The sequence below is a fragment of the Salmo salar genome, chromosome 12 (assembly GCF_965601325.2).
Source record: "Salmo salar chromosome 12, fSalSal1, whole genome shotgun sequence".
NCBI lineage: Eukaryota > Metazoa > Chordata > Actinopteri > Salmoniformes > Salmonidae > Salmo > Salmo salar.
In genome coordinates, this window is record NC_138302.1 from 22,335,978 (window position 1) to 22,362,329 (window position 26,352).

General features: G+C 44.5%; 1 protein-coding gene across 7 annotated transcripts in view; it reads right to left on the reverse strand.

Moving 5' to 3' along the window:
* The window catches only part of LOC106592565 (calcium voltage-gated channel subunit alpha1 Ab), a 181,969-nt gene that overhangs the window by 55,575 nt on the left and 100,042 nt on the right, over positions 1–26,352 (reverse strand). For all 7 annotated transcript variants that reach the window (XM_082958725.1, XM_082958728.1, XM_082958730.1 and 4 more), the window contains exons 19-25: positions 23,790–23,946; positions 13,905–14,464; positions 11,818–12,122; positions 11,400–11,538; positions 9,982–10,111; positions 8,565–8,624; positions 8,289–8,395 (exon numbers count right to left, since the gene is read on the reverse strand). In XM_082958725.1, coding sequence (XP_082814851.1) covers positions 8,289–8,395; positions 8,565–8,624; positions 9,982–10,111; positions 11,400–11,538; positions 11,818–12,122; positions 13,905–14,464; positions 23,790–23,946 — 1,458 coding nt within the window. The remainder of the gene's footprint in view (positions 1–8,288; positions 8,396–8,564; positions 8,625–9,981; positions 10,112–11,399; positions 11,539–11,817; positions 12,123–13,904; positions 14,465–23,789; positions 23,947–26,352) is intronic.

The window sequence follows — 26,352 nt, forward strand, 5'->3', positions numbered from 1 at the left end:
GTCTGAATTAATTAAACAGTAAAACTGATCTTATCTCTTAATAACGATCAATTAGCCAGGTCCTAACTGAGACAATCATCTCATTAAATCTACTGTAATCTAATGGGCCCCGCAAGGCACGGACGTACTCTAATACTGTACAACACAGTGCAGTTTAGGCGTGGGATCTAACAAATGTATTTTGGGGTAGTTTTCTGCTCATTGAGAGAGAACAGTAAATATTGTAGACACCGTAGAACAGTGGATACTGTTCATCTACATACCGTAACCATAAAAACAGACACGCGCACGATACATCTTCACACACATGCATGCACACACAGACATACGCACACATACAAACACACACACACACACACACACAGAGATTCAAATGCATAGTCAAAGTAGCTCGTAAACATGCAGTTCTCGATCATTGTGACAGTCCAGTGTCATTCAATGACGGTGCCAGAAGCGGATTTGTTGAGTCAAAAACCTTAACTCGACAGTCTTGTCTCCCCCTATGTGAGACTCAACAAATCAAGGCTCCACAGAAACAAGTGGAGCCCTAACCCTGAGCATCAGGGTAGCCCTGAGCAAATGGAGGTAGTGGACAAGAGGAGGAGAGAAGGAGAAGAGGAAGGGTGGGCTGGGAAGGGTGGAGAGGAGGAGGGTTGAAAGGTTGGGGGAGAGGAGAATAGGCCACCAGAGGTAAGGAAGGCAGGGAGTAGAAAAGGAGGAGTAAGGAGAAATAGAGGAAAGAGAGAAATAAGGAGGGAGAAAGGAGGGAGGGAAGCATCCTCTTGGAGGGGAGGGAGGGGGAAGTCATGCTGGAGAGGGTGCAGTAGGCCAGTGGAGTGATTTTAAACTCGCAGAGAGAGTCAACAAACCTATCAGTCTCCATAGCAACAGCCACATTGAGGACCACCAAATATAGGCAGTTCAAACTACTGTCTATCCCCCTTCCACAAAAATACACATCATACATAACAGTATACAGTGGCTTGCGAAAGTATTCACCCCCTTTGGCATTTTTCCTATTTTGTTGCCTTACAACCTGGAATTAAAATAGATTTTAGGGGGGTTTGTATCATTTGATTTACACAACATGCCTACCACTTTGAAGATGCAACATTTTTATCATGAAACAAACAAGAAATAAGACAAAAAAAAAGAAAACTTGAGTGTGCGTAACTATTCACCCCACCAAAGTCAATACTTTGTAGAGCCACCTTTTGCAGCAATTACACCTGCAAGTCTCTTGGGGTATGTGTGTCTCAATAAGCTTGGCACATCTAGCCACTGGGATTTTTGCCCATTCTTCAAGGCAAAACTACACCAGCTCCTTCGAGTTGGATGGGTTCCGCTGGTGTACAGCAATCTTTAAGTCATACCACAGATTATCATTTGGATTGAGGTCTGGGCTTTGACTAGGCCATTCCAAGACATTTAAATGTTGCCCCTTAAACCACTCGTGTTGCTTTATCAGTATGCTTAGGGTCATTGTCCTGCTGGAAGGTCCCAGTCTCAAATCTCTGGAAGACTGAAACAGGTTTCTCTCAAGAATTTCTCTGTATTTAGCGCCATCCATCATTCTTTCAATTCTGACCAGTTTCCCAGTCCCTGCCGATGAAAAACATCCCCACAGCATGATGCTGCCACCACCATGCTTCACGGTGGGGATGGTGTTCTCTGGTAGATAAGAGGTGTTGAGTTTGTGCCAGACATAGCGTTTTCCTTGATGGCCAAAAAGCAACATTTTAGTCTCATCTGACCAGAGTACCTTCTTCCATATGTTTGGGAGTCTCTCACATGCCTTTTGGCAAACACCAAATGTGTTTGCTTATTTTTTTCTTTAAGCAATGGCTTTTTTCTGGCCACTCTTCCGTAAAGCCCAGCTCTGTGGAGTGTACAGCTTAAAGTGGTCCTATGGACAGATACTCCAATCTCCACTGTAGAGCTTTGCAGCTCCTTCAGGGTTATCTTTGGTATCTTTGTTGCCTCTCTGATTAATGCCCTCCTTGCCTGGTCCGTGAGTTTTGGTGGGCGGCCCTCTCTTGGCAGGTTTGTTGTGGTGCCATATTCTTTCCATTCTCTAATAATGGATTTAATGGTGCTCTGTGGGATGTTAAAAGTTTCTGATGTTTTTTTATAACCCAACCCTGATCTGTACTTCTCCAAAACTTTGTCCCTGACCTGCTTGGAGAGCTCCTTGGTCTTCACGGTGCCACTTGCTTGGTGGTGCCCCTTGCTTAGTGGTGTTGCAGACTCTGGGGCCTTTCAGAACAGATGTATATATTCATGTGACACTTAGATTGCACACAGGAGGACTTTATTTAACTTATTATGTGACTTCTGAAGGTAATTGGTTGCACCAGATCTTATTTAGGGGCTTCATAGCATAGGGGGTGAATACATATACACGCACCACTTTTCCGATTTTGTTTTTGTTGAATTTTTTGAAACAAGTAATTTTTTGAATTTCACTTGACCAATTTGGACTATTTTGTGTATGTCCACTACATGAAATCCAAATAAAAATCCATTTAAATTACAGGTTGTAATGCACCAAAGTAGGAAAAACACCAAGGGGGATGAATACTTTTGCAAGGCACTGTATATGTACTGATCAATGCTGTGCATATATACACCCTTGTATGTACACCTTCCTCAGTCCTTGTGGTCTCCTAGCTTTGTACTTGTCACACTCTTTGAATGCACATGTATAATTACTGCATGCTACATCATCAATCAAGTTACCATAGCGACCTTGTTATTGTCACATTCATGCTACATGAACAATCTAGTAACCAGTCATTCCAATTAGACTGGTTTGAAGTTCTCCCTGTCCAATATTGCTTCCATTTTCACCCCATTCTGGAACTTTGAGGATTTATGACATGGCCCCTCTAGTAATTTAATTGGATCTCTATGGTGCTACCAAGGTGAACTTTTGTGTTTCTGGACAGCTGCAGGTTGCTATGGCAGTAGATTCCTGATTTTACTTATGCAGGAAAATAAAAGTAAGGCATGTGATATATCAGAAATTGTGTAATATAATTATTGTCAACCTAAAAGATTGTCATATAATTACAAAGATAGTTTATAAGGGTTTATACCAATTGTCAGTATTAATAGCCAGTGTTGTAAAGTACTTAAGTAAAAAGAGTAGTTTTTTGGGGTATTTCTACTTTACTTTTTATATTTTTTCAACAACTTCACTACATTCCTAAATAAAGCAATGTACTTTTCAAGCCATACATTTTCCCTGGCACACAAAATTACTCATTACATTTTGAATGCTTCGCAAGACAGGAAAATGGTCCAATTTACGCACTTATCAAGAGAACATCCCTGGGCCTCCCTACTGCCTCTGATCTGGCGGACTCACTCAACACAAATGCTTTGTTTGTAAATGATGTCTATCAGTAATAAATAAAAAATGGATCATTGTGCAGTCGGGTTTGCAACCTCTTAACAATATGTATATGTTTACATGACTTATTTTATTGATTTTCCACCATTTCATGTCAGAAGACAGCAATCTAGCGATAGGCCATCGGGGTGGCAGGTAGCCTAGTGGTTAGAGCGTTGGACTAGCAACCGTAAAGGTTGCAAGATCAAATCCCCGAGCTGATAAGGTAAAAGTCTGTCATTCTGATCAAGGCAGTTAACCTACTGTTCCTAGGCCATCACTGAAAATAAGAATTTGCTCTTAACTGACTTGCCAACTTAAATAAAAGTTCTCAAAAAGGCCTGATAAATAAACTTGTATTTGCCTCCCTCTGGTGGTCAGCAGCAGCTTTATATCACTGCAACGTTACCTTTCTAGCGCTACGATAAATAATGGGACGTACACACTTCCATAAATCTAAAAAAAGTTATATTTGTGGAAGTTAAACAAAATCGTGCCCTTCTCCCCTTGTCTATAGGAGGAAAGCATGCTGTTTAAATGGCCTAAATGTTGATTTACACCATCACACATTTGATAGATTTTGACTATCACTAATGTCATGATATGTTTGGTAGGTAATAAAGAAGGTGAAATATTTTGGGTAGCTGTTCCTAAAACAGATTATAACTATATGTGGACATATTATAACGTATGAAAAGGCTTATTCATTCACAATGTAAGTTAATTTATCATCATCTTTGTAAATGTTTTATTATACTTTTATTGTGTACTAGATCATATGGGTCAAAAGTGTTTTTTTCTTAGACATAAATAAACAATTCCAGGTGAAAGCTACTACACACTACTACATGAATAAAATATTGCCCTCTTGCTAGACTGATGACTAAAGCCATAGCTAAACAGTGCAAAACGGCTGTCAGCTCAACTGGTTTTGATATAAGGAATTTGAAATGATTTATACTTTCACTTTTGATACTTAAGTACATTTTTGCAATTACATCTACTTTCAATACTTAACTTCTTTGGGATAGGGGGCAGTATTTTCACGGCCGGATAAAAAATGTACCCGATTTAATCTGGTTACTACTCCTGCCCAGAAACTAGAATATGCATATAATTAGTAGATTTGGATAGAAAACACTCTACAGTTTCTAAAACTGTTTGAATGGTGTCTGTGAGTATAACAGAACTCATATGGCAGGCAAAAACCTGAGAAGACTCCATGCAGGAAGTGCCCTGTCTAACAATTTGTTGTCCTTCTGTTGCATCTCTATCGAAATTACAGCATCTGTGCTGTTACGTGACACTTTCTAAGGCTTTCATTGGCTCTCTAAAGCCGCCAGAAAGTGGAATGGGGTGTCTGCTGTCTCTGGGCAAAGTATAGGAGCAGAGTTTGTAAGTGGTCAGCCTGGGGACAGTGAGACTGGAGATGCGCGGTCACGAGACTCGCCATTTTTTTCTTTCTCTCTTTGAATGAATACAACGTTGCCCGGTTGGAATATTATTGCTATTTTACGAGAAAAATAGCATAAAAATTGATTTTAAACAGCGTTTGACATGCTTCTAAGTACAGTAATGGAATATTTTGAAATTTTTTGTTACGAAATGCGCTCGCGCGTTACCCTTCGGATAGTGACCTGAATGCACGAACAAAACGGAGGTATTTGGATATAACTATGGATTATTTGGAACCAAAACAACATTTGTTGTTGAAGTAGAAGTCCCGGGAGTGCATTCTGACGCAGAACAGCAAAGGTAATCCAATTTTTCTAATAGTAATTCTGAGTTTAGGTGACCCCGAAGTTGGCGGATGTCAAAATAGCTAGCCGTCAAAATAGCTGGCCGAGCTATGTACTCAGAATATTGCAAAATGTGCTTTTGCCGAAAAGCTATTTTAAAATCGGACATAGCGATTGCATAAAGGAGTTCTGTATCTATAATTCTTAAAATAATTGTTATGTATTTTGTCAACGTTTATCATGAGTAATTTAGTAAATTCACCGGAAGTTTTCGGTGGGTATGCTAGTTCTGAACATCACATGCTAATGTAAAAAGCTGGTTTTTGATATAAATATGAACTTGATTGAACAAAACATGCATGTATTGTATAACATAATGTCCTAGGAGTGTCATCTGATGAAGATCATCAAAGGTTAGTGCTGCATTTAGCTGTGGTTTGGGTTTATGTGACATATATGCTTGCTTGGAAAATGGCTGTGTGATTATTTGTGTCTATGTACTCTCCTAACATAATCTAATGTTTTGCTTTCGCTGTAAAGCCTTTTTGAAATCGGACAATGTGGTTAGATTAACGAGAGTCTTATCTTTAAAATGGTGTAAAATAGTTGATCGTTTGAGAAAATTGAATTGTGGTATTTTAGTTGGTTTTGTATTTCGCGCCGTGCGATGCCATTGGCTGTTGGCTAGGGGTTCGTTCCGCTAGCGGAACATCTAGATGCAAGAGGTTTTAAGTACATTTATACTGGGTGACTTTCACTTTTATTTGAGTCATTTTCTATTAAGGTATCTTTACTTTTACTCAAGTATGACAATTGGTCACTTTTTCCACCTCTGTAAATAGCCTCCAAAATACATGTAAACAGACCTTTAATCTCGCAATTGTAGTTTTCTTGGAATGCTGTGAGTGCTATTATATGATACAATCAGTACTTTTTGCATTTACACCTTGTCTAAATCCTATCATCAACTGATTTCAGCCAGTGTATGGCTGTGGATTGACTGCGTTGTTTGAATGGAATGTTAGCATGTTGGCAGTTCATTTGATTAATGGAATCATTCTGCTAAAACTGTCTGGCTATGTAGCTAACAAACATACAGTGCAGATGCATTCTTCACAGCACTGTCAAACCACGGTTGACCAATGCCCTGACCAACATGGCTGACCTTTATCCCATCATAAGAAGGTTCATGACCATTCTAGTATTCTAATTCCTAATTCTATGTGTAGCACCTTGATCAAAACATTGGTCACATTCTGCATCATAGAATGTTAGTGACATCTCAATCCGACATTGCTGTGACGACACAAGGACACGTTCAGCTTCTTCCTCTTGTTTCATCATCTACACCATCAGCACCTCATCGTAACACATCCCAGCCAGGTTTGTGTGATGTACCAGCGCAGGCATGCCATTGGCGCTGAGGAGGATGTACACACACACACACACACTCTTTCATTCTTTCTCTCTCTCTCTCTCTCCCTCCTCCATCTTCCGCCTCGCGTCTCCATTCTCTCGCTCATTCATACTCAGGCACATATATAACTGTCGTTATGTGGACAATATCTCAAGATAAAAAATCATTCCACCCTCAGTGACCTGCCCCAAACATTCACCCCTCTCCTCCCTCCTTCCCTCTCTGGGCTCCCCCAGGCTCCCCCAGGCTCCCCCAGGCCGTGCAGAGGATAATAAATAGTAAAATACCTGCTCTTCTGGTGGATGAGTGGAGTGATTACCGGTAACCATTAACGGCTGTGTGTGAGGTGTGTGTGTGTGAGGTGTGTGTGTGTGAGGTGTGTGATGTAACGGGAGGACAGGGCAAGGTGTGTGCCTCGCAGCTCTGAACCAGAACGACCTGGGCACTAGAGGGTTACCGGGTGCCTGGGGAACCCTCAGCCTCACACAGCGTAAGGGGGACGGGGCGCTCTCAGGGGGGAGGTTTGGGGGAGGGGGTGGGAGGGAGAGGATGATTGGGTGCAGTTGAAGGCTGGGAGATGTGGAGAAAGTTGGGGGAGGGATAAGGTGGTCGGGTGATTGGGTAGGGGTGCATTTAGTGGGGTTTGAGGGAGGTGGGAGGTTTTTGGGGGAAGGGAGGTTGGAGGGGGATGCAACAGTGAGCTAGGTTGGAGAGGGAGGTTGGAGGCAGGGGTTAGATGTAAGTAGTTGGGCGGGAGGGCAGCTGAGGGCTAGGTTTGGGAAGGTGGTGGTGGGGGGTGCTGGGTAGAGGTTGCAGGTAGGATGTTGGAGTGAGTCGTGTAAGGTAAACTGGAGGAATCATTAGTAAGATGGCCGGATGACTTGTGGCTAGTTGAGAGGAGTGTAAAGAGTGAAATGTGCAGATGTGATGAAATAATGAATGAAAGACATGGAAAAGGCAGATGTAGACTAGAGAGTTGAGTCTCATAGTGAGAGAGTGGATGAGACACAGACACAGAGATGGAGAGACCGCTTAGGACGTAGAGAGAGAAGGGTAGAGAGAGAGAGAGAGAGAGAGAGAGAGAGAGAGAGAGACAGAGAGAGACAGAGACAGAGACAGAGAGAGAGACAGAGAGAGAGAGAGACAGAGAGAGAGAGAGAGAGACAGAGAGACAGAGAGAGAGACAGAGAGAGAGAGACAGAGAGACAGAGAGACAGAGAGAGAGAGAGAGAGAGAGAGAGAGAGAGGCAGAGAGAGAGAGAGAGAGAGAGAGACAGAGAGACAGAGAGACAGAGAGACAGAGAGAGAGAGAGAGAGAGAGAGAGAGAGAGGCAGAGAGAGAGAGAGAGAGAGAGAGAGAGACAGAGAGACAGAGAGAGAGAGAGAGAGACAGAGAGACAGAGAGAGAGAGAGAGAGAGGTCCGTGCTGTGTGACTAGTCAGAGAAATAATCAACATAAATAATGACAAGAAAGAGAGACACACAGACAGTGTTAGACCAGGAAACAGGGCAACAGGCACAGAGGAAACGAGAGACGGAGGGATGAGAAAGAGAGAGATCATGGAAATACAGGAAAGAGAGACACATATATAGTGTTGAGCCAGTAAGGGCCAGACAATGCATCAGGCAAAGGAGTGAAAGACAACTGAAAGACAGGGTGATGAAAAGAGGAGTGTGAGTCCAGAAGGGGGAGACAGTGCTGAGGGGGGAGGGGGGAGGTTTCGAGGGGGACACTTACGTGAAGGCGAAGGCCACCAGAGCACCACTAACCACTATAAAGTCCAGGATGTTCCACAGGTCCCTGAAGTATGAACCCTGATGTAAGAACAGGCCTAGCACCACCATCTGGGGACAGAGGAAAGGAGAGGCGTTAGTGTACACACACACACACACACACACACACACACACACACACACACACACACACACATAGGGCACTCATGAACGCAAGCACACTCACACAGGCACACACATATACAGACTCCAAAACAGACATTAACACATTGTATAGTACCTTGATCAACATCTCAAACGTGAAGACGCCCGTGAAGACATAGTCAAAGTATTTCAGCACCTGAGAATGACAGAGTAGAGGTACCAAGATAGATCACATACCTGTACACTGTACATACACATTATAGAAATAGATAGATCACATACCTGTACACTGTACATACACATTATAGAAATAGATAGATCACATACCTGTACACTGTACATACACATTATAGAAATAGATAGATCACATACCTATACATACACATTATAGAAATAGATAGATCACATACCTGTACACTCTACATACACATTATAGAAATAGATAGATCACATACCTGTACACTATACATACACATTATAGAAATAGATAGATCACATACCTGTACACTGTACATACACATTATAGAAATAGATAGATCACATACCTGTACACTGTACATACACATTATAGAAATAGATAGATCACATACCTGTACACTGTACATACACATTATAGAAATAGATAGATCACATACCTGTACACTGTACATACACATTATAGAAATAGATAGATCACATACCTGTACACTGTACATACACATTATAGAAATAGATAGATCACATACCTATACATACACATTATAGAAATAGATAGATCACATACCTGTACACTGTACATACACATTATAGAAATAGATAGATCACATACCTATACATACACATTATAGAAATAGATAGATCACATACCTGTACACTCTACATACACATTATAGAAATAGATAGATCACATACCTGTACACTATACATACACATTATAGAAATAGATAGATCACATACCTGTACACTGTACATACACATTATAGAAATAGATAGATCACATACCTGTACACTGTACATACACATTATAGAAATAGATAGATCACATACCTGTACACTGTACATACACATTATAGAAATAGATAGATCACATACCTGTACACTGTACATACACATTATAGAAATAGATAGATCACATACCTATACATACACATTATAGAAATAGATAGATCACATACCTGTACACTGTACATACACATTATAGAAATAGATAGATCACATACCTATACATACACATTATAGAAATAGATAAAGGAAGAAAGACAGAGGCAGACAAACGGACAGAGAAAGACAGCAACAGGAATACAGACAGAGACATAGAGACACTCACACAGACAACAAGAGAGAGAAGACAGAGACAGACAGACGGAGAGAGACAGAGACAGACAGAGACAGACAGACGGAGAGCGACAGAGACAGACAGACAGACAAGCGCAGAGGCGTTGTCTCATGTTGTTGAGAGCCGATTCAGAGAAATATATACACAAAACACGATTGGAAAGACCAACAGACACAGCCGGATAGAAAGGAAAGCACAGAAGAGAAACAGGAATACAGACAGATGTGTGTTGTCTCACTTGGTTGCTTGGTGACTCAGGACAGACAGGGTCTTCTGCAGCCAGGGCGATGCTGCTCATAGCGATCACAGACAGGATACTGAACTCAAAGTACTTCCTGGTCAGGATGTAGTGGCAGCACCTACGGAACCTGCAACACACACACGCACAATACAACGCACCCACAAAGTGATGCATACTGTTTCAATAGTTTGTGTAGCTAGCTTGTTACTCTGTCTTATTTCTCTAGGAATCATGGGGCTCCTTGCATGTTCCAACACTTGACCAAATGGACTACGCATCCGGGAACTTTGTCTGTGCTCCGTTTTGTGTGGTTAAGATTGGACTGGTACTCCCATCTTCAGTTTCCTGAATGGAACATAACTTCTCTCTCTATCACACATACACCATATGACCAAAAGTAGGTGGACACCTACTCGTCGAACATCTCATTCCAAAATCATGGGCATTAATATGGAGTTGGTCCACTCTTTGCTGGTACTGGATATTGGAACATTGCTGTGGGGACTTGCTTCCATTCAGCCACAAGAGCATTAGTGAGGTCGGGCACTGATGTTGGGTGATTAGGTCTGGCTTGCAGTCTGAGTTCCAATTCATCCCCAAGGTGTTCGATGGGGTTGAGGTCAGGGATATGTGCAGGCCAGTCAAGTTCTTCCATACCGATCTCAACAAACCATTTCTGTATGGACAACACTTTGTGCACAGGGGCATAGTCATGATGAAAAAGTAAAGGGCATTCCCCAAACTGTTGCCACAATGTTGGAAGCACAGAATCATCTAGAATGTATGCTGTAGTGTTAAGATATCCCTTCACAGCCTCCCGAGTGGGGCAGCGGTCTAAGGCACTGCATCGCAGTGCTAGAGGCGTGACTACAGATCTGGGTTCAATCCTGGGCTGTGTCGCAGCCGCCCATGACCGGAAGACCCATGAGGCGGCGCACAATTGGCCCAGCGTCGTCCGGGTAAGGGGAGGGTTTGGCCGGCCGGGATGTCCTTGTCGAGCTTTACACCACTTCAGCCAACACTTGGCATTGCGCATGGTGATGTTAGGCTTGTGTGCGGCTGCTCGGCCATGGAAAACCCATTTCATAAAGCTCCCGACTAACAGTTCTTGTGCTGACGTTGCTTCCAGAGGCTGTTTGGAACTTGGTAGTGAGTGTTGCAACCGAGGACAGACTATTTTTACGCACTACGTGCTTCAGTACTCGGCGGTCGATTTTATACACCTGTGTAGCAACGGTGTGGCTGAAATGGCTGAATCCAGTCATTTGAAGGGGTGTCCACATACTTTTGTATATATAGTGTACAACACCCACGTACACACACACACACACACACACACACACACACACACACACACACACACACACACACACACACACACACACACACACACACACACACACACACACACTCACGGGTTGGTGGTGGACAGTATGAAACAGGAGCTGAACGGGGGCATTGGTTTGGGACCATCTTCATCGCCCCCTTCATCCTCCTCTTCCTCCTTCTTCTCCTCATCCTTCTTTTTCTGGTCTGTGTTAGCGTTCTTGTTCACTGAGATGAAGACAGAGGAAAAAAGGAGAGAGAGAGAGAGAGAGAGAGAGAGAGAGAGAGAGAGAGAGAGAGAGATGAAGAGAGTCAAGAGAGTGTCAAAGTATTAGAATGATCCAAAATACAAACATTCACTACCCACACAAAAACTCTCTCTCACACACACACACACACACACACACACACACACACACACACACACACACACACACACACACACACACACACACACACACACACACACACACACACACACCCCCACCTTCCCCCCCACACACCCACCTTGCAGGATGGCATTGGTGGAGGGATATGGATAGACAGGAGGCATCATATCCACGACCGTATGAGCCGGCTTGGCCATACTGGTCAGAATTAGACTGTCCATACTATGGTGGTGTGTGTCTGCTGTCACACTGCGGTTCAGGAAGTTATTCACAAGGTCAGGGTGGTCCGGGGGCAGCGGGTGGAGTGTGTTGCTGTGTAGTTTGCTGTTGTTGAGGAGGTTGTCTAGGTCTTCACTGTACTGACTGTCCTGTCTGAGGATGGGCCGAGCGGTGGAGAGGTTGGGGCCACCGCAGTGGTGGTCTCTGATGGAGGGATGGGGGGTGGGAGGAGAGGGAGGGAGAGGGAAAGAGAGGAAGAGTGAGAGGGGGTAGAGGTTGGGGGAGGCAGGCGCAGGACAGTGACATCTTGAGAAACACAGTTAGTATGCTGCTCATGTAATGACATACAGTACAGGACTCTGGCTTAGACAAATCAATAGCAATATACACTACCGTTCAAAAGTTTGGGGTCACTTAGAAATGTCCTTGTTTTTGAAAGAAAAGCAAAAAAAATTGTCCATTAAAATAACATCAAATTGATCAGAACTACAGTGTAGACATTGTTAATGTTGGAAACGGCAGATCTTTTATGGAATATCTACATAGGCGTACAGAGGCCCATTATCAGCAACCATCACTCCTGTGTTCCAATGGCACGTTGTGTTAGCTAATCCATGTTTATCATTTTAAAAGGCTAATTGATCATTAGAAAACCCTTTTGCAATTATGTTAGCACAGCTGAAAACTGTTGTCCTGATTAAAGCAGCAATAAAACTGGCCTTCTTTAGACTAGTTGAGTATCTGGAGCATCAGAATTTGTGGGTTCGATTACATGCTCAAAATGGCCAGAAACAAAGAACTTTTTTCTGAAACTCGTCAGTCTATCCTTGTTCTGAGAAATTAAGGCTATTCCATGTGAGAAATTGCCAAGAAAATGAATATCTCGTACAATGCTGTGTACTACTCCCTTCACAGAACAGCGCAAACTGACTGACTCTAACCAGAATAGAAAGAGGAGTGGGAGGCCCCGGTGCACAACTGAGCAAGAGGACAAGTAAATTAGAGTGTTTAGTTTGAGAAACAGACGCCTCACAAGTCCTCAACTGGCAGCTTCATTAAATAGTACCCGTAAAACACCAGTCTCAACATCAACAGTGAAGAGGCGACACCGGGATGCTGGCCTTCTAGGCAGTGTTGCAAAGAAAAAGCCATAGCTCAGACTGGCCAATCAAAAGAAAAGATTAAGATGGGCAAAAGAACACAGACACTGGACAGATGAAGATGGGAAAAAAGTGTTAAGGACAGATGAATCCAAGTTTGAGGTGTTCGGATCACAAAGAAGAACATCCGTGAGATGCAGAAAAAATGCTGGAGGAGTGCTTGACACCATCTGTCAAGCATGGTGGAGGCAATGTGATGGTCTGGGGATGCTTTGGTAGTGGTGAAGTGGGAGATTTGTACATGGCCATGTCATGCCCTGTGGGCGGCGCTTAATTGTAGCCAATTTCCTCCTACAACAGGACAATGACCCAAAGCACAGCTCCAAACTATGCAAGAACTATTTAGGGAAGAAGCAGTCAGCTGGTATTCTGTCTATAAGGGAGTGGCCAGCACAGTCACCGGATCTCAACCCTATTGAGCTGTTGTGGGAGCAGCTTGACCGTATGGTACGTAAGAAGTGCCCATCAAGCCATTCCAACTTGTGGGAGGTGCTTCAGGAAGCATAGGGTGAAATCTCTTCAGATTACCTCAACATATTGACAACTAGAATGCCAAAGGTCTGCAAGGCAGTAATTGCTGCAAATGGAAGATTCTTTGACGAAAGCAAAGTTTGAAGGACACAATTATTATTTAAATAATAAGTCTTGACTATATTTCCTATTTATTTTGCAACTCATTTCATGTATGTTTTCATGGAAAACAAGGACATTTGTAAGTGACCCCAAACTTTTGAACGGTGGTGGATATACCTTTGATCCCCAAAGGAAACATTAGGTTTGATATTGACAGATTCAGATACAGACACACGGATCCTCTGTCACTCACTTTCTAACTCGATGCTGTCGGCTCCTCTCTCCATGCCGATGACGCCTCGGCCTCCTCCCCTCCCCCTCTACCTCACCCCCCTCCCCTACCACTACCCCTTCTGTCCCCTTACCCTTATGCCTTCTCCCTCCCTCCTCCCCCTCCCTCCTAACCCTCCTGTGCCTCCTCTTCTCATCCCCCACTCCTCCCTCGCTATAATGCGGTGACACACTCCTCCCCTCCTTCCCTTCTTTATGCCTACATCTCCTTCCATGTTCCCTTCTTTCTTCAATACCCTCCAGCGTCTGCAGGGACAATCTGCTCCCCCCGTGCCCCTGACGGGCCTCTCTCTCTGGGCCACTAACTCCCCTTGGTTCACCCCCCCTGTTTCTCTGATGATAGCAGGCCTGGCGTCTGATGTATTCTTCAGCTCTCTGGTGGCCCAGGTTGTCCTGCGGGTCTAGAGGAGGCTCTCCAGGCCGGGTCTTGTTGGTGTTGTTGTTGCGGTTGTCCTGGGGGTTGACCACCAGCGGACGGTCCAGGTGGGTCTTCATGTCCCCCGCACGATGGGGGTACGACACCTGGGGAGGGAGGGGGTTAAGGATGGTGTTATCTTCTGAAACTGGATCCATAAGTTACTTTATATAGGCAAACAACAAGGTTAGAATCCTAACACGTGGACCTCAAGTTAAGATTCTTCCATAAATAAAGAAAACACTATGTTTATTCTCTTCTAACTTAAATCCTCTCCTGGGCCCTACTCCTACTCCTAGAACCAGAGAGATACAGAGTTTAGTAAACAGTCCGCCATTTTGTCACCAAAGGTTCTAATTGTGGATGTAATTAGTGGGACATTTTTGGCACCAATAGCTACCAGTAATTTACCAAAGTCACCGGAATCGTCTGTAATTGTCACGTCCTGACCAGTAATAGGGGTTATTTGTTATTGTAGTTGGGTCAGGACGTGGCAGAGGGTATTTGTTTTATGTGGTTCGGGGTGGTGGTTTTGTAGAAGGGTATTTGATTTATGTATTCCGGGGTTTTTGGGCACTGTTCTATGTTTATGTATTTCTATGTTTAGGTTAATGGGGGTTGGACTCTCAATTGGAGGCAGGTGCTTTCTCGTTGCCTCTGATTGAGAGTCCTATATATGGGTATGTGTTTGGTTAAGTGTTTGTGGGAGATTGTCTCTTGTTTTGCCTGTGTGAGCCTTACAAGACTGTTTTGTTGTTCGTGAGTTTGTTGTTTTGTTATTTTGGTGTTCACTTTGATTTCAAATAAATATCAAGATGAGCATCCACATTCCTGCTGCGTTTTGGTCCTCCATTCCCGACGACAACCGTTACAGAATCTCCCACCACAAATGGACCAAGCAGCAGAGTAAGGAGCAAAGGGATTTCGAGATGGACTGGCGGGAGAAATGGACCTGGGAGGAAATTCTGGACGGGGCTGGACCTTGGCACCAGGCTGGGGAATACCGTCGCCCACGGGAGGAAATCGAGGCAGCCAAGGCGGAGAGGCGGAGGTATGAGGCCTTGTACGCGCTGAGGGAGAAGCACGAGAGGCACCCCCAATAAAAAAATTTGGGGGGGCACACGGGTAGTTTGGCTGGGCCAAGGAAGAGCCATAAGCCAGCTACCCGTGATTATATGGAGGACCGTATGGAGTGGAGGGCTCCGTGTTTTGCTGAAGTGCGCACAATCTCGCCCATACGCACGCACAGTCCAGTGCGAGTTATTCCAGCCCCTCGCAGATGCCGTGCTAGAATGGGCATCCAGCCCGGTAGGAGGATGCCTGCGCAGCGCGTCTGGTCACCGGTGCGCCTCCTAGGACCAGCCTACCCTACGCCCACTCTACGCACGGCAACCATCAGGCCCCTGCACAGCCCAGTTCGCCCTGTAGTAGCCCTGTACGAGCGGGGTGCTAGTAGTTCCATCCAGCCAGGACGGGTTGTGCAGGAGGTGAGATCAAGACCGCCTGTGCGCCTCCATGGCCCAGTGTTTCCAGTTCCTGTCTCTCGTGCGGACCCGGAAGTGCGAAACCCCAGTCTGGCACGTCCAGCACCACGCACCAGGCTTCCAGTGCGTCAGCCCAGTCTGACTCGTCCTGTTCCCGCTCCCCGCACTAGCCCAGAGGTGCGTGTTCCCAGGCTGATACCTCCAGTACCAGCACCACGCATCAGGCTTCCAGTGCGTCAGCCCAGCCTCGAGAGTTTGGCAACGGTGTGCAGTCCAGAGTATCCGGCAACGGTGTGCAGTCCAGAGTATCCGGCAACGGTGTGCAGTCCAGAGTATCCGGAAACGAGGGGGACTGCCAGCGACCCGGAACCGAGGGGGACTGCCTACGGCTCGACACTAATCAAGTCTGTCTGCATTCTGGAGGACAGTAGGCCGGAGCCAGAACCACCTCCTGTATAGGTGGGTTGGGGAGGGGGGGTATAGCACAAGTGCCGTTGGTGACGGCAGCCACCCTCCCTTCCCTCCCTTTAGTTTAGGGGGATTTTTTTGTTGTTTTGGGGTTTTGTTTATTTATGAGGTGCATCCGGGGTCTGCACCTTTAGGGGGGGGGGGGGGGTACTGTCACGTCCTGACCAGTAATAGGGGTTATTTGTTATTGTAGTTGGGTCAGGACGTGGCAGAGGGTATTTGTTTTATGTGGTTCGGGGTGGTGGTTTTGTAGAAGGGTATTTGATTTATGTATTCCGGGGTTTTTGGGCACTGTTCTATGTTTATCTATTTCTATGTTTGGGTTAATGGGGGGTTGGACTCTCAATTGGAGGCAGGTGCTTTCTCGTTGCCTCTGATTGAGAGTCCTATATATGGGTATGTGTTTGTGGGAGATTGTCTCTTGTTTTGCCTGTGTGAGCCTTACAAGACTTTTGTTGTTCGTGAGTTTGTTGTTTTGTTATTTTGGTGTTCACTTTGATTTCAAATAAATATCAAGATGAGCATCCACATTCCTGCTGCGTTTTGGTCCTCCATTCCTGACGACAACCGTTACAAGAGATCTTCTGTTGATCTTCTGTTGAATCTGACAATTAATCTGGATGGTTGTACAGTCGTCTCAAATAAAACTGAAGGACCTCGGCGTTACTCTGGACCCTGATCTCTCTTTTGAAGAACATATCAAGACTGTTTCAAGGACAGCTTTTTTCCATCTACGTAACATTGCAAAAATCTGACATTTTCTGTCCAAAAATGACGCAGAAAAATTAATCCATGCTTTTGTTACTTCTAGGCTGGACTAGTGCAATGCTCTACTTTCCGGCTACCCGGATAAAGCACTAAATAAACTTCAGTTAGTGCTAAATACGGCTGCTAGAATCCTGACTAGAACCAAAAAATGTGATCATATTACTCCAGTGCTAGCCTCCCTACACTGGCTTCCTGTTAAGGCAAGGGCTGATTTCAAGGTTTTACTGCTAACCTACAAAGCATTACATGGGCTTGCTCCTACCTATCTTTCCGATTTGGTCCTGCCGTACATACCTACACGTACGCTACGGTCACAAGACGCAGGCCTCCTAATTGTCCCTAGAATTTCTAAGCAAACGGCTGGAGGTAGGGCTTTCTCCTATAGAGCTCCATTTTTATGGAATGGTCTGCCTACCAATGTGAGAGACGCAGACTCAGTCTCAACCTTTAAGTCTTTACTGAAGACTTATCTCTTCAGTAGGTCCTATGATTAAGTATAGTCTGGCCCAGGAGTGTGAAGGTGAACGGAAAGGCTGGAGCAACGAACCGTCCTTGCTGTCTCTGCCTTGCCGGTTCCCCTCTTTCCACTGGGATTCTCTGCCTCTAACCCTTTTACAGGGGCTGAGTCACTGGCTTACTGGTGTTCTTCCATGCCGTCCATGGGAGGGGTGCGTCACTTGAGTGGGTTGAGTCACTGACGTGGTCTTCCTGTCTGGGTTGGCGCCCCCCTTTGGGTTGTGCCATGGCGGAGATCGTTGTGAGCTATACTCGGCCTTGTCTTAGGACGGTAAGTTGGTGGTTGGAGACATCCCTCTAGTGGTGTGGGGGCTGTGCTTTGGCAAAGTGGGTGGGGTTATATCCTGCCTGTTTGGCCCTGTCCGGGGGTATCATCGGATGGGGCCACAGTGTCTTCTGATCCCTCCTGTCTCAGCCTCCAGTATTTATGCTGCAGTAGTTTATGTGTTGGGGGGGCTAGGGTCAGTCTGTTACATCTGGAGTATTTCTCTTGTCTTATCCGGTGTCCTGTGTGAATTTAAATATGCTCTCTCTAATTCTCTCTTTCTCTCGGAGGACCTGAGCCCTAGGACCATGCCTCAGGACTACCTGGTATGATGACTCCTTGCTGTCCCCAGTCCACCTGGCCGTGCTGCTGCTCCAGTTTCAACTGTTCTGCCTGCGGCTATGGAACCCTGACCTGTTCACTGGACGTGCTTGTTGCACCCTCGACAACTACTATGATTATTATTATTTGACCATGCTGGTCATTTATTAACATTTTAACATCTTGACTATGTTCTGTTATAATATCCACCCTGCACAGCCAGAAGAGGACTGGCCACCCCTCATAGCCTGGTTCCTCTCTAGGTTTCTTCCTAGGTTTTTGGCCTTTCTAGGGAGTTTTTCCTAGGGAGTTTTTCCTAGCCACCGTGCTTCTTTCACATGCTTTGCTTGCTGTTTGGGGTTTTAGGCTGGGTTTCTGTACAGCACTTTGAGATATCAGCTGATGTACGAAGGGCTATATAAAAATACATTTGATTTGATTTACAGTAATTTTGGTAATTAACAGGTAATCTATGGTAACTTTGGTCATTCAGACCTGAATAACTTAATAAAAAATGTATTCACATATTGTCCATAAGTTTCAAATGATAGACCATATGGTTCAAAGAGAAAATAGCCTAGTTAATGGAAAAAGCACTTAACAACGGCATTATTTTCGATCAACTCTTCCAACTGTTGACTTTTTTCACAACTGCCACCAGTTTTGCGGCAGAATATTTACAACAATGAAATAAATAAAAGTCTAAAGAAATATAGAAAGAATATTTTATGCTGAAAATCATATTAAACACAAATGGTTTAAGTTTAACTAAGTTGATTCTTTATTTTTAGGACAATGTTTTACAGTTTAGTCATTCCATTTATTTTCAAATCATCTTATTTTACATGTGGTAAGGCCACACAGAAGCCCAGAGTTAATTACAGACACCTGTGATCATCTGAAGGACCCCAAAGGGTCGCTAGATGTTTGATAAATGACATCAAATCATTGAAAGTGACAGAAATTCTGATAGTTTACTGGCAAAATTCAAAAGTTCCAGTAATATCCCTTTGCAACCATAGGCACCAACATGCAGTCCATTATAAACCATAGGCACCAATATGGGGTCCATTTTAAACCATAAAGGGAAAGGGGGATACCTAGTCAGTTGTACAACTGAATGCATTCAACTGAAATGTGTCTTCCGCATTTAACCCAACCCCTCTGAATCAGAGGCACCAATATGGCGCCAATTATAAACCATAGGCTCCAATATGGCGGCCATTATGAACCATAAATCTCAAGTTTGCCGAAATACTATATATATACACAGTTGACTCCTGATGATTGCCAACTCCATTGGAGTACATTACATTGCAGTTTATCAGTCTCAATTCGTGTACCGATACATTACATTATTGATTGCTCTGGATATTTAGGCACAGATTGCTTCTAAGCACTTTGTGATGTAATTGCAAAAAGCGCTATATATTTTGATGCATTCTCCACTTTAGCACACAGTCCCAAGCCATATAAAATATATACAAAATAAAATATATGTCATATATTTTTTGGACAAAATATATGACCTGACCAGGGAAAACACACATCCCCAGCACCAATAAGACATGGATCATATATACCAGGATTGGACTGTATATACACTACCGGTCAAAAGTTTTAGAACGACTACGATTTTTCTTTATTTTTACTATTTTCCACATTGTAGAATAATAATAGTAGTGAATAATAGTGAAGACATCAAAACTATGAATCATGTAGTAACCCAAAAAGTTTTAAACAAATCAAAATATATTTTATATTTGAGATTCTTCAAATAGCCACCCTTTGCCTTGATGACAACTTTGCGCACTCTTGGCATTCTCTCAACCAGGTTCATCTGGAATGCTTTTCCAACAGTCTTGAAGGAGTTCCCACATATGCTGAGCACTTGTTGGCTGCTTTTCCTTCACTCTGCGGTCCGACTCATCCCAAACCATCTCAATTTGGTTGAGGTCGAGGGATTGTGGAGGCCAGGTCATCTGATGCAGCACTCCATCACTCTCCTTTTTGTTAAAATAGCCCTTACACTGCCTGGAGGTGTGTTGGGTCATTGTCCTGTTGAAAAACAAATGATAGTCCCACTAAACCCAAACCAGATGGGATGGTGTATCGCTGCAAAATGCTGTGGTAGCCATGCTGGTTAAGTGTGCCTTGAATTCTAAATAAATCACAGACAGTGTCACCAGCAAAGCACCTCCACACCATAACACCTCCTACTCCATGCTTCTTGGCGGGAAATACACATGCGGAGATGTCTAATGTCTAATGTCCATTGCTCGTGTTTCTTGGCCAAAACTGGTCTCTTCTTCTTATTGGTGTCCTTTAGTAGTGGTTTCTTTGCAGCAATTTGACCATGAAGGGCTGATTCACTCATTCTCCTCTGAACAGTTGATGTTGAGATGTGTCTGTTACTTGAACTCTGTGAAGCATTTATTTGGGCTGCAATTTCTGAGGTTGCTAACTCTAATGAACTTATCCTCTGCAGCAGAGGTAACTCTAAATCTGTCATTCTGCCCCTGAGCAAGGCAGTAAACACACTGCAGTACACACACTGTTCCCTGGGCGCCGAAGACGTGGATGTCGATTATGGCAGCCCCCCGCACCTCTCTGATTCAGAGGGGTTGGGTTAAATGCGGAAGACACATTTCAGTTGAATGTATTCAGTTGTACAACTGACTAGGTATCCCCCTTTCCCTTTCTCTGATGAACTTATCCTCTGCAGCAGAGTTAACTCTGGCTCTTCCTTTTCTGTGGCGGTCCTCATGCGAGCCAGTTTCATCATAGCGCTTGATGGTTTTTGCAACTGCACTTGAAGAAACTTTTTGATGTCAAAGTTTTTGACATTTCCCGGATTGACTGACTTTCATGTCTTTAAGTTTTGATGGACTGTCGTTTCTCTTCGCTTATTTGAGCTGTTCTTGCCATAATATGGACTTGGTCTTTTACCAAATAGGGCTATCTTCTGAAAACCTTGTCACAACCTTGTCACAACACAACTGATTGGCTCAAACGCATTAAGAAGGAAGGAAATTCCACAAATTAACTTTTAAGAAGGCACACCTGTTAATTGAAATGCATTCCAGGTGACTACCTCATGAAGCTGGTTGAGAGAATGCCAAGCGTGTGCAAAGCTGTCATCAAGGCAAAGGGTGGCTATTTGAAAAATCTCAAATATTAAATATATTTTGATTTGTTTAACACTTTTTTGGTTACTACATGATTCCATATGTGTTATTTCATAGTGTTTATGTCTTCACTATTATTCACTACTATTATTATTCTACAATGTAGAAAATAGTAAAAATAAAGAAAAACCCTTGAATGAGTAGTTGTTCTAAAACTTTTGACCAGTAGTGTATATACACAGTATATGTTTATCTGAGGCTCTATGGGTAACATTTTACATTACCGTGTTGTTATTACTGTGTAATCATTCAGTACAGTACTACAATTATAGTTACTATTTTTTACACTACATTTACACTGTACGATTACAGTTACTGTTTAAGTTACACTGTACTTACATGCATAACTAGACAGTAATAAAGGACTGTGAAGTGTCCCTGTTTTATTCCCTCACCTCTCCCTCCTCCTCTCCCCTGACCTTCCAGTCCTCCATGTCTCTCACCTCTCCCTCCTCCTCTACCCTGACCTTCCAGTGTCTGTATCTCTCACCTCTCCCTCCTCCTCTCCCCTGACCTTCCAGTGTCTGTATCTCTCACCTCTCCCTCCCCCTCTCCCCTGACCTTCCAGTGTCTGTATCTCTCACCTCTCCCTCCTCCTCTACCCTGACCTTCCAGTGTCTGTATCTCTCACCTCTCCCTCCTCCTCTCCCCTGACCTTCCAGTGTCTGTATCTCTCACCTCTCCCTCCTCCTCTCCCCTAACCTTCCAGTGTCTGTATCTCTCACCTCTCCCTCCTCCTCTCCCCTGACCTTCCAGTGTCTGTATCTCTCACCTCTCCCTCCCCCTCTCCCCTGACCTTCCAGTGTCTGTATCTCTCACCTCTCCCTCCCCCTCTACCCTGACCTTCCAGTGTCTGTATCTCTCACCTCTCCCTCCTCCTCTCCCCTGACCTTCCAGTCCTCCATGTCTCTCACCTCTCCCTCCTCCTCTACCCTGACCTTCCAGTGTCTGTATCTCTCACCTCTCCCTCCTCCTCTCCCCTCAACTTCCAGTGTCTGTATCTCTCACCTCTCCCTCCCCCTCTCCCCTGACCTTCCAGTGTCTGTATCTCTCACCTCTCCCTCCCCCTCTCCCCTAACCTTCCAGTGTCTGTATCTCTCACCTCTCCCTCCTCCTCTCCCCTAACCTTCCAGTGTCTGTATCTCTCACCTCTCACCTCTCCCTCCCCCTCTCCCCTAACCTTCCAGTGTCTGTATCTCTCACCTCTCCCTCCCCCTCTCCCCTGACCTTCCAGTGTCTGTATCTCTCACCTCTCCCTCCTCCTCTCCCCTGACCTTCCAGTGTCTGTATCTCTCACCTCTCCCTCCTCCTCTCCCCTGACCTTCCAGTGTCTGTATCTCTCACCTCTCCCTCCTCCTCTCCCCTGACCTTCCAGTGTCTGTATCTCTCACCTCTCCCTCCCCCTCTCCCCTGACCTTCCAGTGTCTGTATCTCTCACCTCTCCCTCCTCCTCTCCCCTGACCTTCCAGTGTCTGTATCTCTCACCTCTCCCTCCCCCTCTCCCCTGACCTTCCAGTGTCTGTATCTCTCACCTCTCCCTCCTCCTCTCCCCTGACCTTCCAGTGTCTGTATCTATCACCTCTCCTTCCTCCTCTCCCCTAACCTTCCAGTGTCTGAATCTCTCACCTCTCCCTCCTCCTCTCCCCTAACCTTCCAGTGTCTGTATCTCTCACCTCTCCCTCCTCCTCTCCCCTGACCTTCCAGTGTCTGTATCTCTCACCTCTCCCTCCCCCTCTCCCCTGACCTTCCAGTGTCTGTATCTCTCACCTCTCCCTCCTCCTCTCCCCTGACCTTCCAGTGTCTGTATCTCTCACCTCTCCCTCCCCCTCTCCCCTGACCTTCCAGTGTCTGTATCTCTCACCTCTCCCTCCTCCTCTCCCCTGACCTTCCAGTGTCTGTATCTCTCACCTCTCCCTCCCCCTCTCCCCTGTTCCAGTGTCTGTATCTCTCACCTCTCCCTCCCCCTCTCCCCTGACCTTCCAGTGTCTGTATCTCTCACCTCTCCCTCCCCCTCTCCCCTGACCTTCCAGTGTCTGTATCTCTCACCTCTCCCTCCTCCTCTCCCCTAACCTTCCAGTGTCTGTATCTCTCACCTCTCCCTCCTCCTCTCCCCTGACCTTCCAGTGTCTGTATCTCTCACCTCTCCCTCCTCCTCTCCCCTAACCTTCCAGTGTCTTAATCTCTCACCTCTCCCTCCTCCTCTCCCCTAACCTTCCAGTGTCTGAATCTCTCACCTCTCCCTCCTCCTCTCCCCTAACCTTCCAGTGTCTGTATCTCTCACCTCTCCCTCCCCCTCTCCCCTGACCTTCCAGTGTCTGTATCTCTCACCTCTCCCTCCCCCTCTCCCCTGACCTTCCAGTGTCTGTATCTCTCACCTCTCCCTCCTCCTCTCCCCTGACCTTCCAGTGTCTGTATCTCTCACCTCTCCCTCCCCCTCTCCCCTGACCTTCCAGTCCTCCGTGTCCATCTCGTTGTACAGGGCCTCTCTGCTGGTCATCAGGTTCTGTCTCCTTATCTCACTGGTCCTCTGTTCCCACACTGATTTGCCACCAGCCTTATTATTCTTCTGCTGCTCCTTACTGTGGGGAGAGATAGGGGAGAGAAAAAAGAAAGAAAATAAGGAAGATAGAAGAAGATGATACGGAGAGGAAGAGAGGGATAAGAAAGAAGAGAAGAGAAGGGGATCAGTTGTGAATGTTGCTAGAAGAGATAACTAGATGGTTTTTTCTCCCAGCCCCCCTAAGCGATGATATCATAGACCCAACAGCAGACAGACAGCCAGTGAGAAGAGTCCCTGTAGCCCACATAGGAATACATTGCAGAGGTGGATGTGATGATGATGATGATTACGATGATGAAGAAGATTGATTATGATGGAAGTGCCAAAACATCAACAGATACCTCAAATTAAGGTATTTTTTACACATCAATTGTTTATTACAAGATTTTGTTGAATAAACATTTTTGTTCATTGAAGTTTTAAACCACATTCTTTTACCAAAATTATATCAACAAAATCTCAAACAGTTTGTTTCAATGTATACAAACGATTCCATTATTGCGAGACAAAGACAGAGACAAAGACATAGCCATGGACTTTTGAGAAGGTACGGGGTGAAATGTGTTACAGCCGTCAGCCCCCCCTCAACTGCACCCCCACCCCCGGTCCCCTCCCAAATGACCCCTCCTCGAGCACCTCACTAACACCACTTACCTCCAACGATTCAGATAGTTCAGATCATTCTAGACGTAAATGAACTGACAAATCCTCATAGAAAAGAATGGTCAGTTTTCAATTCAAATATGACATTTCAATTCATCCTTTTGAATCTACTGAATTGAAACTGGAATTGACCCCAACGAAACCAGCTAGCCAGTTTATCACACCTACTAACAAAATGACAGCCAGCCAGAGTTGAACAAACAAACACCAAAACAAGGATCAGGAATTAGGATTGGCAAAACCCAAAAATGTTCCCAAAGTTCCCAGGTTTTCCAAAAACCCCAACTGGAATATTCCAACTGGAAATTAAAAAAATTATATTTTTTTTTACCCCCGGAAGTCTTTAGAATTTTGCAACCCTAATCATGAAACAGCACGGAAAGACTGAAAAAACCACACTAACAAAAGAACGACACAAACAAAAAAATAAAGGAAAAACAACATCAGAAAAGGATGGATGAGGAAAGGATAAAATGAAGAGTAAAAAATAAAAAAGTAAAGCGTAAAATGAAATAAACGAGTAAATACCAGTCAAGCACATTCTCTGTGGCATCGATACGCTCAGTTTTTGTTACTGTCACTCTGAAGAGGAGACAAGGAGGGAGGGAGCGACACAACCAACATAAAAACAACACCGCCACAACCTTCCTCCCACCACTTCTACCGTACACAACGTTTATATACAACCTTCTCACAACATTTCCTTTTTTCTTTCTGTCCACAACGTTTCCACAACGTTGAGATGAGTGAGTGTGCTCAGAGTGTTGTTAGTGTAATGAGAAATAGGGGTGTTCGGAATAGGGTTAGTAAGGTGAATCGGATAAAAACAATATCCTCCCTCCACCTCTACTATATACAACGTTTATACAACGTTTATACAACGTTCGCAAGAGTGAAAGAGTGAGTCCTGGCTGTTAGTGTAAGGAGATGTGGCAAATCTTCTCACAACATTTACAGAACCTTCAGACAACCTGTAGACAATGTTTAGAAGAGTGAGTTAGTGTGTTCGTGTAGGAAGAAGGTTTGGAGTAGGGTTAGTTACGGTAGGTGGCGTGTATAAAAACAGCGCTGCTACAACCTTCCCATGTTTAAATAACCTTTAGACTCGGGTTGTCATGATACCAGTCTCACAAGAAAACAAAACATAAAGCGGACTTCAAACCAAATCAAATTTTATTAGTTACATGCGCCAAATACAAAAGCGAAATGCTTACTTGCAAGCCCCTAACCAACAATGCAGTTTAAAAAATACGAATAAGAAATAAAAGTTACAAGTAGTTAAAGAGCAGTGTGTGGCGGCACCGGTAAGTCAAGGTCATTTTTTATTTTTTATTTATTTAATTGGCAAGTCAGTTAAGAACAAATTCTTATTTTGAATGATGGCCTGGGAACAGTGGGTTAACTGCCTTGTTCAGGGGAAGAACAACATATGATTATTTTATTTTAGTTTCTTTTACCTTGTCAGCTCAGGGATTTTATCTTGCAACCTTTCAGTTACAAGTCCAACGCTCTAACCACTAGACTACCTGCCGCCCCATATGTACATGTAGGTAGAGTTATTAAAGTGACTATGCATAGATAATAACATCGAGTAGTAGCGGTGTAAAGGCGGGGGTAGGGGGGGGTGGCAATGCAAATAGTCTGGGTAGCCATTTGACTAGATGTTCAGGAGTCTTATGGATTGGGGATAGAAGCTGTTTAGAAGCCTCTTGGACCTAGACTTGGCGATCCGGCACCACTTGCCGTGCGGTAGCAGAGAGAA